The sequence below is a fragment of the Osmerus mordax genome, chromosome 4 (assembly GCF_038355195.1).
Source record: "Osmerus mordax isolate fOsmMor3 chromosome 4, fOsmMor3.pri, whole genome shotgun sequence".
Lineage (NCBI taxonomy): Eukaryota > Metazoa > Chordata > Actinopteri > Osmeriformes > Osmeridae > Osmerus > Osmerus mordax.
This window is the reverse complement of record NC_090053.1, coordinates 4,264,026-4,278,372: the sequence shown is the minus strand read 5'-3', so window position 1 is coordinate 4,278,372 and position 14,347 is coordinate 4,264,026. Positions and strand designations below refer to the sequence as shown.

At 49.6% G+C, this 14,347-nt stretch overlaps 1 protein-coding gene across 1 annotated transcript in view; it reads left to right on the top strand.

Annotated features, from left to right (window-relative positions):
- The window catches only part of megf11 (multiple EGF-like-domains 11), a 40,422-nt gene that overhangs the window by 25,629 nt on the left and 446 nt on the right, over positions 1–14,347 (top strand). The window contains 14 exon segments of the mRNA XM_067234171.1: positions 7–127; positions 695–858; positions 986–1,088; positions 3,615–3,761; positions 6,198–6,332; positions 8,476–8,604; positions 9,008–9,136; positions 9,734–9,751; positions 9,754–9,861; positions 10,740–10,868; positions 11,016–11,247; positions 11,613–11,751; positions 12,301–12,367; positions 14,074–14,280. Coding sequence (XP_067090272.1) covers positions 7–127; positions 695–858; positions 986–1,088; positions 3,615–3,761; positions 6,198–6,332; positions 8,476–8,604; positions 9,008–9,136; positions 9,734–9,751; positions 9,754–9,861; positions 10,740–10,868; positions 11,016–11,247; positions 11,613–11,751; positions 12,301–12,367; positions 14,074–14,280 — 1,828 coding nt within the window.

The window sequence follows — 14,347 nt, the reverse complement described above, 5'->3', positions numbered from 1 at the left end:
CAACAGGGAGACGACTGCTCCTCCAGCTGCCCTCCTGGTCTCTACGGATCCAGCTGCTCCTCCACGTGTTCCTGCCACAACCACGCGTCCTGCTCACCCGTCGACGGCTCCTGCGTCTGCAGAGAAGGTAGCCCCCCTGTCCGAGGACGCCGGGGACAGTAGATAGACGGTCGCTCTTCAAACTAAACCCGACCCCGGGCCTCAAGACCTCTTGAGACCCAGTGGGCCACGGCAGGATCAAAAGTCTGACCTCTAATTCATTCATGGGCAATCATGCGATATCAAAGTGTCATTCAGAAATCAAAGCGTGTGTTAGAGAGCTGATGAAACGCCACGGCAGCCTTGCATTAAACACCTCAGAGATCCGCTGATATGAGGAGGGCGATATCAAAACCGAAGGGTTTCCTTCCCTCGAGGCTTCTCTCAAAGCACTCTGATGACCCCTGTCCCGAGGAGACACGGGCCTAGTCTGTCAGTCGTATCCCCTATAGAACAGTGAGATGTCTTTCCTGAACCCATCCATTATTAACAACCCTGGGCCTGGGCTTCCGAGGCATTAGCATAGCCTGAGGGCTGGATGACGACACTGAAAAGTGCTCATCCGTCATGGCGGGATGCTTTAGCAACAACAACGTCCCGCGTCTCCGAGAAAAGTGCTGACGGTTTGGGTTTGTACCCCCTCCGCGTTCCGCAGGCTGGCAGGGCGTGGACTGCTCCATCCTGTGCTCCAGTGGCACCTGGGGGCTGAGCTGCAACCAGACCTGCCTGTGCGCCAACGGGGCGGACTGCGACCCCATGGACGGCACCTGCACCTGCTCCCCTGGGTGGAGAGGAGAGCACTGCACGCTGCCCTGCCCCGTGAGTATGACCTTTGACCTCCCGGAGCCTGTCGAGGCCCGGCCTGTGTCGTGCCAAGCTCTGCGCGGGAGAGGCGCGTGAACAGTGTCAGACGTGTGTTGTAACCCCCCGATCCATGTGTCGACAGGATGGCACCTACGGGCTGGACTGTCGAGAGCGTTGTGACTGTAGCCACGCCGACGGCTGTGATCCTGTGAGCGGCTTCTGCCACTGTCTAGCAGGCTGGACAGGTTAGTATTAGCACACATTCCTAGAGTACGACATTGTTTATATACTGTTTTGTCTATTTACATTACTGCTGTATAAACACAGGCTTACTGACAAATATAGCCGAATATGATTGACTTAAATCCGCCTCATAGCAAAAAAACATTAATATGTCATATTGTGCTTATGCACAATATGCATACACTACATAATGTGGAGATTTATTATCGTTAGTATCTGACATGTGATTCTGTAACTGTGTAGAGAATGTCTAAGCTGTTTTCTGTTAAATAAATATTGTTCTTCAAAATGAATATCATTGGAAACTGGAATGTTATCATTCTACAAATTCCTTCCTCAGTTGTGACACAACAGACGTAGTCACTTGATTTATACATTGGACTCAATTTTCCTAACTCAAACACTCATATCTATAAAACTGAATCTACATTCTGCATGGCAAGCCTAATCTTTTTTAGCCGTCCTGCACAGCGGGTGTCAAGATGAGCCATGATGACTGACTGTCTCCACATTTATCAGGCTGTTATGAAAACACAAGCCTCTGTATGAGCAGTTATTGGTAGCTTTTAACTTTTTAACATGTACACGTACCGCAAGCAGATTAATACAATTTGGTGTTTCGATCTTCAAGGTGGGCTGTGTCTCCAGTAAATCTAAACATTTCCTTGCAGGGCAAGAGAAGGAGGGTAGGAAAAAGGGAATGTCACACCAAGGGTGTGGATCATTATGCTCTGAAAGTTTTATATCTGAATGCCAAATATAAGGGGGGGGGGGGGGGGGGGGGGGGGGCAGGACAGGCCTGTTCTGTGAGCTCCAGTGGAGAGGTGCATTATGGGAAAGGCAGGTATCCTCAGGAAAGGTCATGCCTGTACGGATCTCCATGGTCTGCTGCGCTCTACCTTCTGCAGAGCTTGGACCAGTGGGCCAGGCAGTCCACTGGGCCCATATATGTAAACTCACACATAGAGGACCTTGGGAAAGACACGAAGGAGAGAGATGGGAATGGGCAATCGAGAAGCCTGGACTTAGTCATGGATTTGTGAAAGGAAAGAGAAAGAGGCATTACTGTAAAACAGTCACAACGGAGCCAGAAAGAGAGCGTCCATAAAGGGCCCACTTACTTGTGGCGTGACAGAAATCGGAGAGGAAAGAATCCAAACCAAGCCGGTGTATGAGGTTGGCAGAAGATGAGCCGTGGGCTTAGCGAGGCTGAGACATAGCTGCCTGTCGGTTGCCATGCCGAGCTCAACATTGCACGACTGAAGAGAACACAAAAAATAGTATGGAAAGAGTGTGTGAGTAAGAACAGTGAAAACGTGCACGTGGTTACGTGTTCTGCACTGTATGTTGGCATGTGATCTCTCTGAGTGTTTGAGGTCATGGGAGTGTGTTCAGCTTATTCCCCACTAATTGGACGGTGGAACCTCTGGCAGTGCTTGGCGGAGAGACTCTTCTGCAGATGCTGGAGATCTCTCAGAGACTTCTAACGGGCCTCTGTTTGTCACCATTAGACTCAAAGTGTGAAGTTTTCTCAGCATTCGTTTGCTGACAATAAAGGGAGAGGCTGGCCCAGCAGAACCTCAAACAATCTCGCGCAAGCCTGCCCTTCCTTTGATGTCCAGGGTTGGGCTTTCTGACTGTATCACTCCCACCCCCCCCTATCAGCTCCGTACCCCCCCCCACACCCCAGACACACACACCTCCCCCCTCAGTGCACCCCCGTCCCCCACAAAGGAATCACAGGTACTGTATGACATTAGTCCCCTGAGTTTAGGCCCAGGTTTAATTCAAAGGTACAGCTCTAATGCTGCTTTAATGGAGGCACCATTGTCAGAAATTCCCTGTCAAAGAAAATTTCAAATGAGGCTCCAGAGCTGAGGCTGAAGCTTGAAAGAGTAATGCTGCTGTACGTGTGTGTGTGTGTGTGTGCGTATAGAAACCCGGTGGACTTGCACGCATGCACGTGTGTGCACATGTGCCACGGCCCTGCTGCTCTGTCAATCTCAGCAGGCCGCCTCCTCACTGGGACACTGCACTGGTCAGGCACACGCATGAATGTGTTCACGTGTGTGCCGCACGCATCCCTCTATGCGCTCCGGGTTCTGTTTTGTTGGTTGGAGGCTGGCCAGCGACACAGAGACACTTCCAGCTACTTCTGTTGTAGCCTGGGCCCCAGTGGAGACATCCCTTCAGCTCAGCACACAAGCCCGGCTCTGCTGAAAGAGAATGGGAGAGCAGCAAAGACAACCCAGGGGACCCAACCCTGTTAATCAACACACTGCACTGGCACGGAGGCCCAGTCAGATCCAAAATAAATACATTTAGATTGGAGACAGGGAGCGGAGAAGGACAGGCTGAACTCAAGAAACACCCTCGACAAAAAGCAAGGCGTCTTCCCTCCAAACTAAAGCTTGCCCAGCCTCGCTGTTGAGTGGATATGCTTTTACGGATCTCTCTGTGACGTTGCTGTCTGGCAGCGTGAATTGAAATCTTTTAAAAAAACAAACCCCTTTTTCTTGTGTCCACAGGTATTCACTGTGATAATGTGTGTCCCCAAGGGTTCTGGGGCCCCAACTGCTCTGTCACTTGCTCGTGTCAGAATGGCGGCTCCTGTTCCCCCGAGGACGGCACGTGTGTGTGCGCTCCGGGTTACCGTGGGACCTCCTGCAAGAGAAGTAAGACCCCATACTCGCCTGCTCAGTCACGTGTCACACTTCATAATACTCGTTCTGATATGGGCGAGCAAAGTAACACTACACAGAGAGAGAGAGAGAGAGAGAGAGAGAGAGAGAGAGAGAGAGAGGGAGAGGGAGAGGGAGAGGGAGAGGGAGAGGGAGAGGGAGAGGGAGAGAGAGAGAGAGAGAGAGAGAGAGAGAGAGAGAGAGAGAGAGAGAGAGAGAGAGAGAGAGAGAGAGAGAGAGAGAGAGAGAGAGAGAGAGAGAGAGAGAGAGAGAGAGAGAGAGGACTAACTGCCCCCACTCAGACAAACCCTGACCAGTCTCACACCAACACTGCTTTCCGCCAATCAGAGTAATACAAATTCGGACACAATGTAAAGAAACCTACTTGGAACATTGGAAAGAAGAAACTAAAAGCCAAAGTAGATTTGAATGTTATCTAGCCTACAAAGAGATTATACATTGGCAGAATATCTCTCTACTGTCAGAGATAGAAAGCAGAGACAGATCCTAACCAAGTACAGGGTCGGTGACCACCAATCATGGCAACTGAAAGAACACAGAATATGTGGTCACTGTTTGACAGGTGAGGTTGAGACAGAGATGCACTTCCTCCTACAATGTGAAACATTCTGTGATATATGGTATAATGGTTACTGTAACAAATTCCACTCTGTAATCTCAGATGTCAAAGGTCTTAGTGACCTCTCAAAGGTAAAAATACTCCTAGGAGAAGGAGACAGGGCAGACCTTGCTGTATGTATCAATATGCCACAACCTGAGAGACAGTGAGTGACCTAGACACACAAAGCACACACACAACATATACTGTGTGTGTGACTGACCTGTGTATGTGTGTATATACTGTATGTTCTCCTGCTTTAATCTTTCAACTGAATTTACCATATTTAATTGTTATCAGATTATTTGGCAACATTAATAATATACCGACCTCCATAATAATAATCTAAATACTATTTCTGTAACTCCACCGTTGCTTTGGCAGTATGAACATTTGTTCATTATTCTAATAAAGCCCATTGAAATGAAAATGAAATGAAAGGAGAGAAAGAGACACACAGAGAGAGACAGAGACAGAGAGAGAGACACAGAGAGAGAGAGACACAGAGAGAGAGAGAGAGGGAGACAGAGAGAGAGACAGAGAAAGAGACAGAGAGAAACAGAGAGAGAGAAGGAGAGAGAGACGCAAGCATGGCAACTCCACCATGCTACTGGCTGACCTTCCCCGGCTCTCTGAGGAGCTGTCGAATGGAGAGTTGAAGAGCACTTGAACAGCACTTAGTTGTTGGTCATAAATGTGTGAGAGTAAACCCTTCATCACAGCTTTCACTTCATCACTGTGTCCCCATCGTCCCTGGGGGGGCCCTTGTCCCGGGCTCATCAGCCCCTCGTCGGGCCCCCCTCCCAGGGACGGTGTTCTCTCTCCGACTGGGCTCTCTCTGTTGCTGGCCTCAAGTGATGAGCTCACTGATTGGGGGCGATCTTTAGAGGCCAAACCTGTAAACATCAGATGAAGTGGAATTGTGTGTTTGTGTATGTTTTTGTGTGTGTCAACTATAAATGGAACACTATACTTTATTATAGAAAGAAATGTACTGTATGTTATTTCTCTTCAATTCAATTTCAATTATGAAAACATTCACAATTAGATTATGTCATGTTATTTTTGCAAATGATAATGTATTGAATATGTATTAACAGCATGTCATAAATTGTTTTCTAGCGAAGCTAGGCAGCGCTCAACTAGTCCATCATTATTATTTTATTGTTGTCAAGCTGCTATCTAACGAAAATTGACACAAGTCTTTCATATTTGTCTTGACTACTTTAATATTATATCTCAGACAGCATATAGGATAGAATGATTAGAGTGATTGACATTTCTCTTCTTTCGTTTCTTTCTTTTCTTTTCTGCCCTCTTGCTCTTTTGTTCTTCTTCCACTTTATCATTCCCTCTATCATCCCCTCATCTTTCTCCTCAAATCCACCCTCATTATTTTACATGTTTCATTCCCATTGTTCCTTGCCTCCCTCTCCTCCTCTTTCCTCTTTCCTCTCCTCCTCTCCTCTCCTCTCCTCTCTCCTCACTCCTCTCCTCTCTCCTCTCTCCTCTCTCCTCTCTCCTCTCTCCTCTCCTCTCCTGTCTCCTCTCCTCTCCTCTCCTATCCTCTCTTCTCACTCCTCTCCTCTCCTCTCTCCTCTCTCCCCTCTCCTCTCCTCTCCTCTCCTCTCCTCTCCTCTCCTCTCCTCTCCTCTCCTCTCCTCTCCTCTCCTCTCCTCTCCTCTCCTCTCCTCTCCTCTCCTCTCCTCTCCTCTCCTCTCCTGTCTCCTCTCTCCTCTCCTCTCCTCTCCTCTCCCCTCCCCTCTCTCCTCCCCACTCCTCTCCTCTCCTCCTCGCTGTCTTTGTACCAGTCTGCTCTCCTGGGTTCTATGGGCACCGCTGTAGCCAGTCATGCCCACAGTGTGTGCACAGCACAGGGCCGTGCCACCACGTCACGGGTCACTGCGAGTGCCTGTCCGGCTTCTCCGGCTCTCTGTGCAACCAAGGCAAGTAGACCTCTCCCCCCCTCCCCTTTGTGTGCTCTCACACCCTGGTCCTTGCCCCTGCTCTGTTATTTACAGGGCCTTACTTTACTGTGAACATGGAGGAAGGTAAGCGATAGTGGTACATTGTAAAGTTTGTGCCCAAAGTTTTTTGGTGCAAAAAAGAAATGCACTGTACACTGTTAGTCCCTCAGAGACTGGATGGCGAGTGATTTAATTGTGTGTTTGATGTCCTTTATTGCTTTAAGACCCTCAAACGCCCTGCTGTGCCACCTGTCTCTATGCTGCACACAATTGACATTGGCCGGGTTTCCCAGATTCGTTAAGAAGCTCTTAACACTAAGAGCTTCTTAAGAGCGTTCTAAGAACGCTCTAGAACGTTCTTAGAACGCTCTTAAGAAGCTCTTAGTGTTAAGAGCTTCTTAACGAATCTGGGAAACCCGGCCATTATCAGTGTCTCTGACAACCTTCTTTCAAAATCTGAATGATGCTGAAACCAGTCTTTTTGAGTGTAAACAATTAATAAAATAAAAACAATATGTGATGTCAATATTGGATTTCTCTTTTTCAGTATAATCTGAAGTACTTCAGATTATATTGAAAAGGAGAACAATGTGCAGAAACACAAGGGTTTATACGCAAATGTAATGCATGTTAAATGATGTATAGTGACTACATATAATGGTATGCATGTTCTGCATGTTTGAAGACGTACACTTATTGAATGTGTGTTGAATGTCATGGATCACATGCATGTAAATGAGCTGATATGAATCACAGTACAGCAATGAACTGGAGACACTGGCTCTAGAGACACTGGATGAACTTGTTCAACTTATTCAACTACTCCTCTTTGAACCTGCGCTGCTTGCAGGCTGTAAAAAACGATGACCTATTTTAACATAAACTAACGTTGTCTGTTCCCGTACCATTAGTGAAGTTCGTGAATAACTAAATGTCATTAACATTTGAGTAACATGAGTTCATATGTTACATTTCTATGCGAATGGATCTTAAAAATGTCAGCAAAACAGCTGTTGTTTTTAGCAGGATAAAATGAGAGATTAAGATAAATAATTAATATACTGTCCCATTGCGTAACTAAGGAGAAGCACCTGGACAAGCCGATGCTTTAGCTGAATTACTCTCTAATGTCCACCTCACTCCACACACAACTGAGGACAGCCACATGCATGTACTGTAGATATTACTTTTCCTAATAATTTACCAGTCTTTCTTATGAATTAAGGAATAGCAGTGGGTATATATATAGAGAATTCTCTTTCATGGTTTTGAGAGCTGTGTGATGACTAAATCTTTAATATCTTTGCTAACTGGAAGGGAAAAGAGAGGAGCGTTAATTTGTCCAGTCCATAATTACTGGAGAACAGGCAGTTCTACCGGGAGATAGGTGGCGAGATCACAACCACTACTACTCCATGTGTTCAGTCCTGCTTGTCCAAGCCTGAAGCGGTCCCTGAAGAAACCTGCACTGCTTGAAAGAGGTTCCAAGAACAGGAAGAAACCATTATCGTTAGAATACATCAAAATGATCAAGTCTCCACACACTCTCACGGGCATTTACCTTATCTGATTTCTGGTGCTTTCTTTTCACCTTATGTAACAACTCGATGATTCTGGTTTATCCACTGGTTAAGCTGCCACTTGTCTTTGGCTGCATGCAGGTCCCTTTTGAATTTGTCCCACATACAGCGCGATAGAAGTCTAATCTAAAATGAAATCTTGAATTGAGGAGAGTGTCAGAGAGCATTGAAATATTAATTGAATAAAAAATGTACACAAGGTCTATTTTAATTTTCTGGAACATCAATCATTTTAGTCAGAGCTTAATGGAAGTGGGGCAGACATGCAGCAGAACTGGAGGTGCGGATTAGCCGTTATAACACAGATTCATCTCCCGTCTACATCTTCAGAAAGAACACTGACGTTCAACACAGCTGGCAGTGAAAGTACACCGCTTGAGAAAGACATTTACAGTATACTCACAGCGTCATGCCTGTGCTCACGCTTGACCTCCTGATGTTAGAAGCATGCAGAGATAAACATGCCTGTCATTTCTAAGCGAGTGTTTCCGGTGGTTACGTTTATTCTGTAACCACAGTGTGTGTTGTTTGTATGTACTCAGTGTGTTCCAGTGGCAGGTACGGAAAAGCCTGTGGCGAGATTTGCCTCTGCACCAACAACGGCACATGCAACCCCATCGATGGGTCCTGCCAGTGCTTCCCTGGCTGGATTGGAGAGGACTGCTCTCATGGTACGTCGAGGTCTCTCTCTCTCTCTACAGTATGTCTCTACCTCCGGGTAACTGTAGAAGTCCTCATTTCTCTCGTCCATTGACCTCATGTCACATGTGAATCCCTTTCATTATCATATACATTCCAAGAATAGGTCTTAACCTCGTCTTAACACACAACTATTACTGATTTTATGCCACTGTCTTTGATTCATTGGATTAAAGAGCAAAAATTAGCATATGGGCTCTGATCAATTTGTATGTGCAAATTAGAGGTCTGCAAGAAAGGCAATATTATATTGATTGAAGCGATTGAAGCGACTGAAGTTCCCATGTTTCTGTTTTGCATCGTGTGTGTGTGCGTTTGTGTGTGTGTGTGTGTGTGTGTGTGCGTGCTCCACTTGCCCTTCGCTGGCGTCTACAGCCTGCCCCTCGGGGTACTGGGGCCCTGACTGCCTCAACTCATGTAACTGTCACAACGGAGCCCAGTGCAGTGCCTATGACGGAGAGTGCAGGTGTAGCCCTGGCTGGACTGGTCTCTACTGCACACAGCGTGAGTCTCTGGTAACACCCAGGTCACAGGGACACAGTGACATCTGCTGGCGTTAGGGTGAAACTGCGGCCAGATGGCACTTCTCACAAGAGTCTCGAGTGGCAAATTGTGAGAAGCAAATATCAATGACTTTTTAGTGTTTGATACTCTGCTTTTAATTAAACTACACTTTATGTTACAATATCTGACAATGGCTGTTGGTCACATTACTGCCACCAAAGCTTTTCATCTCATACCTTTAATTAGGAACGGTACAGATTGCCATATTCATTCAAATACCGCTGCCATTGAGAGCTTATACCTTGATTGTGATTCCCTCGTAAAAACACTGAACCATAAAAACAGGCACTTCCATCTTATCACCCTTGTCATGGTCACAGTTGACAAAATCAGCAAGTGTCACCCAGCTCAAATGTGTCATTTGTGCATTCCAATGAGGGTTAGTGTTCCGGAGCACAAAGCATTTATCCCTGCTCGTAATATTTGTCTTGCTTGCGTTATGGTAGGATTGTCGATGCGTTAAATTGTGTTCCCTTGCTTCAAAACAAACAGACTCCCCGCCTCTCTCGCCCGCCATCCCTCCCTCTCTCCCCCTAGGCTGTCCATCTGGGTTCTATGCCGGGACTGTTCTGAGGTCTGTCGCTGTCAGAACGGAGCTGACTGTGACCACATGACTGGCCAGTGTGGCTGCCGAACAGGCTTTATCGGGACCAGCTGTGAGCAGAGTGAGTTTCTCAACTCCCCCCCCCCCCCCCCCCCCCCTCTCGCTGTGAGCAGAGTGAGTTTCTCAACTCCCCCCCCCCCCCCCCCCCCTCTCGCTGTGAGCAGAGTGAGTTTCTCAACTCTCCCCCCCCCCCCCCTCTCGCTGTGAGCAGAGTGAGTTTCTCAACTCCCCCCCCCCCCCCCCCCTCTCGCTGTGAGCAGAGTGAGTTTCTCAACTCTCCCCCCCCCCCCCCTCTCGCTGTGAGCAGAGTGAGTTTCTCAACTCCCCCCCCCCCCCCCCCCTCTCGCTGTGAGCAGAGTGAGTTTCTCAACTCTCCCCCCCCCCCCCCTCTCGCTGTGAGCAGAGTGAGTTTCTCAACTCCCCCCCCCCCCCCCCCCCTCTCGCTGTGAGCAGAGTGAGTTTCTCAACTCCCCCCCCCCCCCCCCCCCCCCCTCTCGCTGTGAGCAGAGTGAGTTTCTCAACTCTCCCCCCCCCCCCCCCTCTCGCTGTGAGCAGAGTGAGTTTCTCAACTCCCCCCCCCCCCCCCCCCCCTCTCGCTGTGAGCAGAGTGAGTTTCTCAACTCCCCCCCCCCCCCCCCCCCCCCTCTCGCTGTGAGCAGAGTGAGTTTCTCAACTCCCCCCCCCCCCCCCCCCCCCCCCTCTCGCTGTGAGCAGAGTGAGTTTCTCAACTCCCCCCCCCCCCCTCTCGCTGTGAGCAGAGTGAGTTTCTCAACTCCCCCCCCCCCCCCCCCCCTCTCGCTGTGAGCAGAGTGAGTTTCTCAACTCCCCCCCCCCCCCCCCCCCCCCCCCTCTCTATCTCACTTTCAACACCGACAACAGTGACAGCGTGTCCTCCCTGTGGGTTCGATATTTGACGTTGATGTCTTGTCTGTTGTGCAGAGTGCCCTCCGGGTACGTTTGGTTATGGCTGCCAGCAGCTGTGTGAGTGCATGAACAACGCAACCTGTGACTACGTGACTGGAACCTGCTACTGCAGCCCTGGGTACAAAGGCATCCGCTGCGACCAGGGTGAGCCTACATCGGGGTTTCTCATTCCAACCTATTCTATTTTCTTTCACGCGCTCACTAACCGACACTATTCCTTCTTTGTGTGTGTGTGTGTGTGTGTGTGTGTGTTGGGGGGTGGGGGGGTGTGGGTGCGTGCGATTATGGCAGCGGCTCTGATGATGGAAGAGCTGAACCCCTACACTAAGATCAGCCCCGCCCGGGGCTCAGAGCGCCAGTCGGCAGGGGCAGTCATGGGCATCATCTTCCTCCTCCTCATCATCATGGCCATGCTCAGCTTGTTTGTGTGGTACAGACAGAGGCAGAGGGACAAAGGCCACAATCTGCAGCCCAGCGTGGCTTACACGCCCTCTCTACGCATCACCAGCACTGACTACTCCCTATCTGGTGAGCGGGAGGAGAGATTCAGATGTTAGTGTCGCGCCGTGGTCATCCTTTTTGTTCACCATGCCTGTGGGTACTGTCGTAAATACAGACCGTTCTTTGACTCTGATCACCGAAACACTGTTAGAACGATGTACTATTTGTATGTGACTTTGGAAAACAATATCTGCTACATCATTTAAACGTAAATGTAAATCCACTGGTCATACCCAGGAGGAATCTGCTAGTTTGGGTTTAACCTGGTCCAATCAAGCACCGTCTTTTTCGCCGAACTGCTTCTCTGACCTGAGTCTGCTTCCTCTGACCTCTGACCGCCCCCCGGCCCTCAGAGTGTGGCAGCACCGTCGCCATGCGGCCCACCACCCTGGAGGCCCCTCCCAGCAGCACCAGCAGCAGCAGCAGCGCCGGCCAGTGCTTCTCCAACCCCAGCTACCACACCGTGGCCCAGTGCACCATCCCCTCGTCCATCTCCAACAGCCTGGACGGCACGCTCACCCTCAAGGTAGCGCTACCCCTCACACACCTCCACCCTGACCCTCACACACCTCCACCCTGACCCTCACACACCTTCACCCTGACCCTCACACACCTCCACCCTGACCCTCACACACCTCCACCCTGACCCTCACACACCTCCACCCTGACCCTCACACACCACCATGACCCTCACACACCTCCACCCTGACCCTCACACACCACCCTGACCCTCACACACCTCCACCCTGACCCTCACACACCACCACCCTGACCCTCACACACCACCCTGACCCTCACACACCACCACCCTGACCCTCACACACCTCCACCCTGACCCTCACACACCTCCACCCTGACCCTCACACACCACCCTGACCCTCACACACCACCCTGACCCTCACACACCACCATCCCGACCCTCACACACCACCCTGACCCTCACACACCTCCACCCTGACCCTCACACACCTCCACCCTGACCCTCACACACCTCCACCCTGACCCAGTCCATATGGGTTCACAGCGCTCCGTAGTAGAGATGCAGTGACTGATTACTTCTGTTTCCCTTCCCCAGTCCAACACTCTGAAGGGAGGCAGCAGCAGTTTAGAGTGGAGGGCCTACTGCAATCTCAACGACTTAGGTCAGTTCCCCCTCCCCCCCCCCTCAAAGTCTTCACTTTGCTCACAGTAATAATGCATGCGTATCACAAAGCCACTGTCCATCTACACTTTTTCTGATATGAAGTCACTCAGATTAAAGCCATCTCTTATTTGCATGTGTATGCATATTTACCAGGACACAGCCTTCTTGTTGTCTATAAAGGATGACTAGAAGTGTATGATTAGATATCTGTCAAGTCAGAGTAATTACAAAGACCAGCACACAGATTCTCATTATACATGCACTCATCCATATTCAAACACCAACAAAGTATTCTGGCGGCTCCTTACCCTGGTGCTTTCAAAAGAATGTGTTATCTTGTGTGGTCATGATAAGGTGTGAGTGCGTGTGTGTGTGACGCTGTGGGATAAAGACAGAAAGAGAGAGAGAGACAGAGGGAGGGAGGGAGGGAGGGAGGGAGGGAGGGAGGGAGGGAGGGAGGGAGGGAGGGAGGGAGGGAGGGAGGGAGGGAGGGAGGGAGGGAGGGAGGGAGGGAGGGAGGGAGAGAGAGAGAGAGAGAGAGAGAGAGAGAGAGAGAGAGAGAGAGAGGGTCAAAGAGACCACCACAACATCCTACCACCATTGGAAAAAGGACTATAGTGACATTAAACATTATACGCAGTAGTATATAATAGGTTTATCTCGGCATGTCAGCCTGGTTGGTGTCTCATTGCTATGGAGACATACAGTAAACAAAGAGAGCATGACTAATTTCTAATTGATAACGGCACCACTATCGCTGTCCTGCCACGGAGCTGTTCACACTGAGAACATTAAGCAAATCATGTGCTGGCTTCATTGTTGACTCACTATTCCACTCAGGTTTACATGATTCCTGTCCATGTTATTGATGTCACCTTGGCTTGAAGCCTTTAAACTATAAAATAGTTATAATTCACTTTACGGCGTTCGATTTTTAAGTTAATTTCAGTAGTTTGTAAAGTCTGTATCATTTGATGTGTTCATGATTCGTGACCTCTGTTACAGATGTCCAACAAGGGGACACACCGACACAGAGAACATCCAGACAAGGTGAAGTGTGTGTGTGTGTGTGTGCGCGCAGTGCAGTGCACAGGGGTCTGTTTTGTAACCATTGACACCAGCACTACACAGACATTGCAGAGCAGTCAATACATTATAGCACGTTGCCCTATAACTCAATTTCCCTTAGAGGTCCTTCATCTGACCCGTTGTCTTATATCCTGATGATTTATTCTAGTCCTGCTCTCCCCCCGCGGTTGTTCTCTCGGTCATAATAATGGTGGACAGAGAGTTCCCTTCACTGATAATTACTCTCTCAGCTCCAGAGCCCAATCTGTCACCTGCTTTCATTCAAACAGCATCCGACCAGGCAGGCGTGAATGTGGGGCCGTGGAGGATTTGAGGCTATACTTGCAGCCTCTCTAATGAGGGCTCCTATCACAATGATGAGGGTTACGTCCATGAATGGGACGACAGTCCCCCTCCTCCTCCCCCACCTTTCCTGTAATAAGTCTACACGGCCGCAGCGCTCACCTGTCAGGCAGAAACAAAGTTACACTGCTCCAGAAAGTCCCACTGCACTCTGCTGTATGTCCTCCCCCCCCCCCACCACCACCTTAAACACACACGCAACCCTCCCTTTTGTACGTGCCAGTGACAGCATGTTATGTCGCTGAGCTTGACCTTGCCTTGTGGTCGTTCCAGATTACATCAAGGGCTCCATGTGCAGCAACAGCTCGTGCTCCCTGAACAGTGAGAACCCTTACGCCACCATCAGAGACCCGCCAGGCCTGGCCTGCAAGCACACGGAGAGCAGCTACGTGGAGATGAAGTCCCCCTCCCACCGCGACCTGCCCTTCTGTGGCACTGCCGCAGTGCTCCCCTCTGCCAGCAGGAACATCTACGACGTGGGTGAGTATGAAGAGCCCCTGTTGTTGGACCCCCGCGGAGGAGGAGGCCTGTCTAGTTTGCTCCCCGG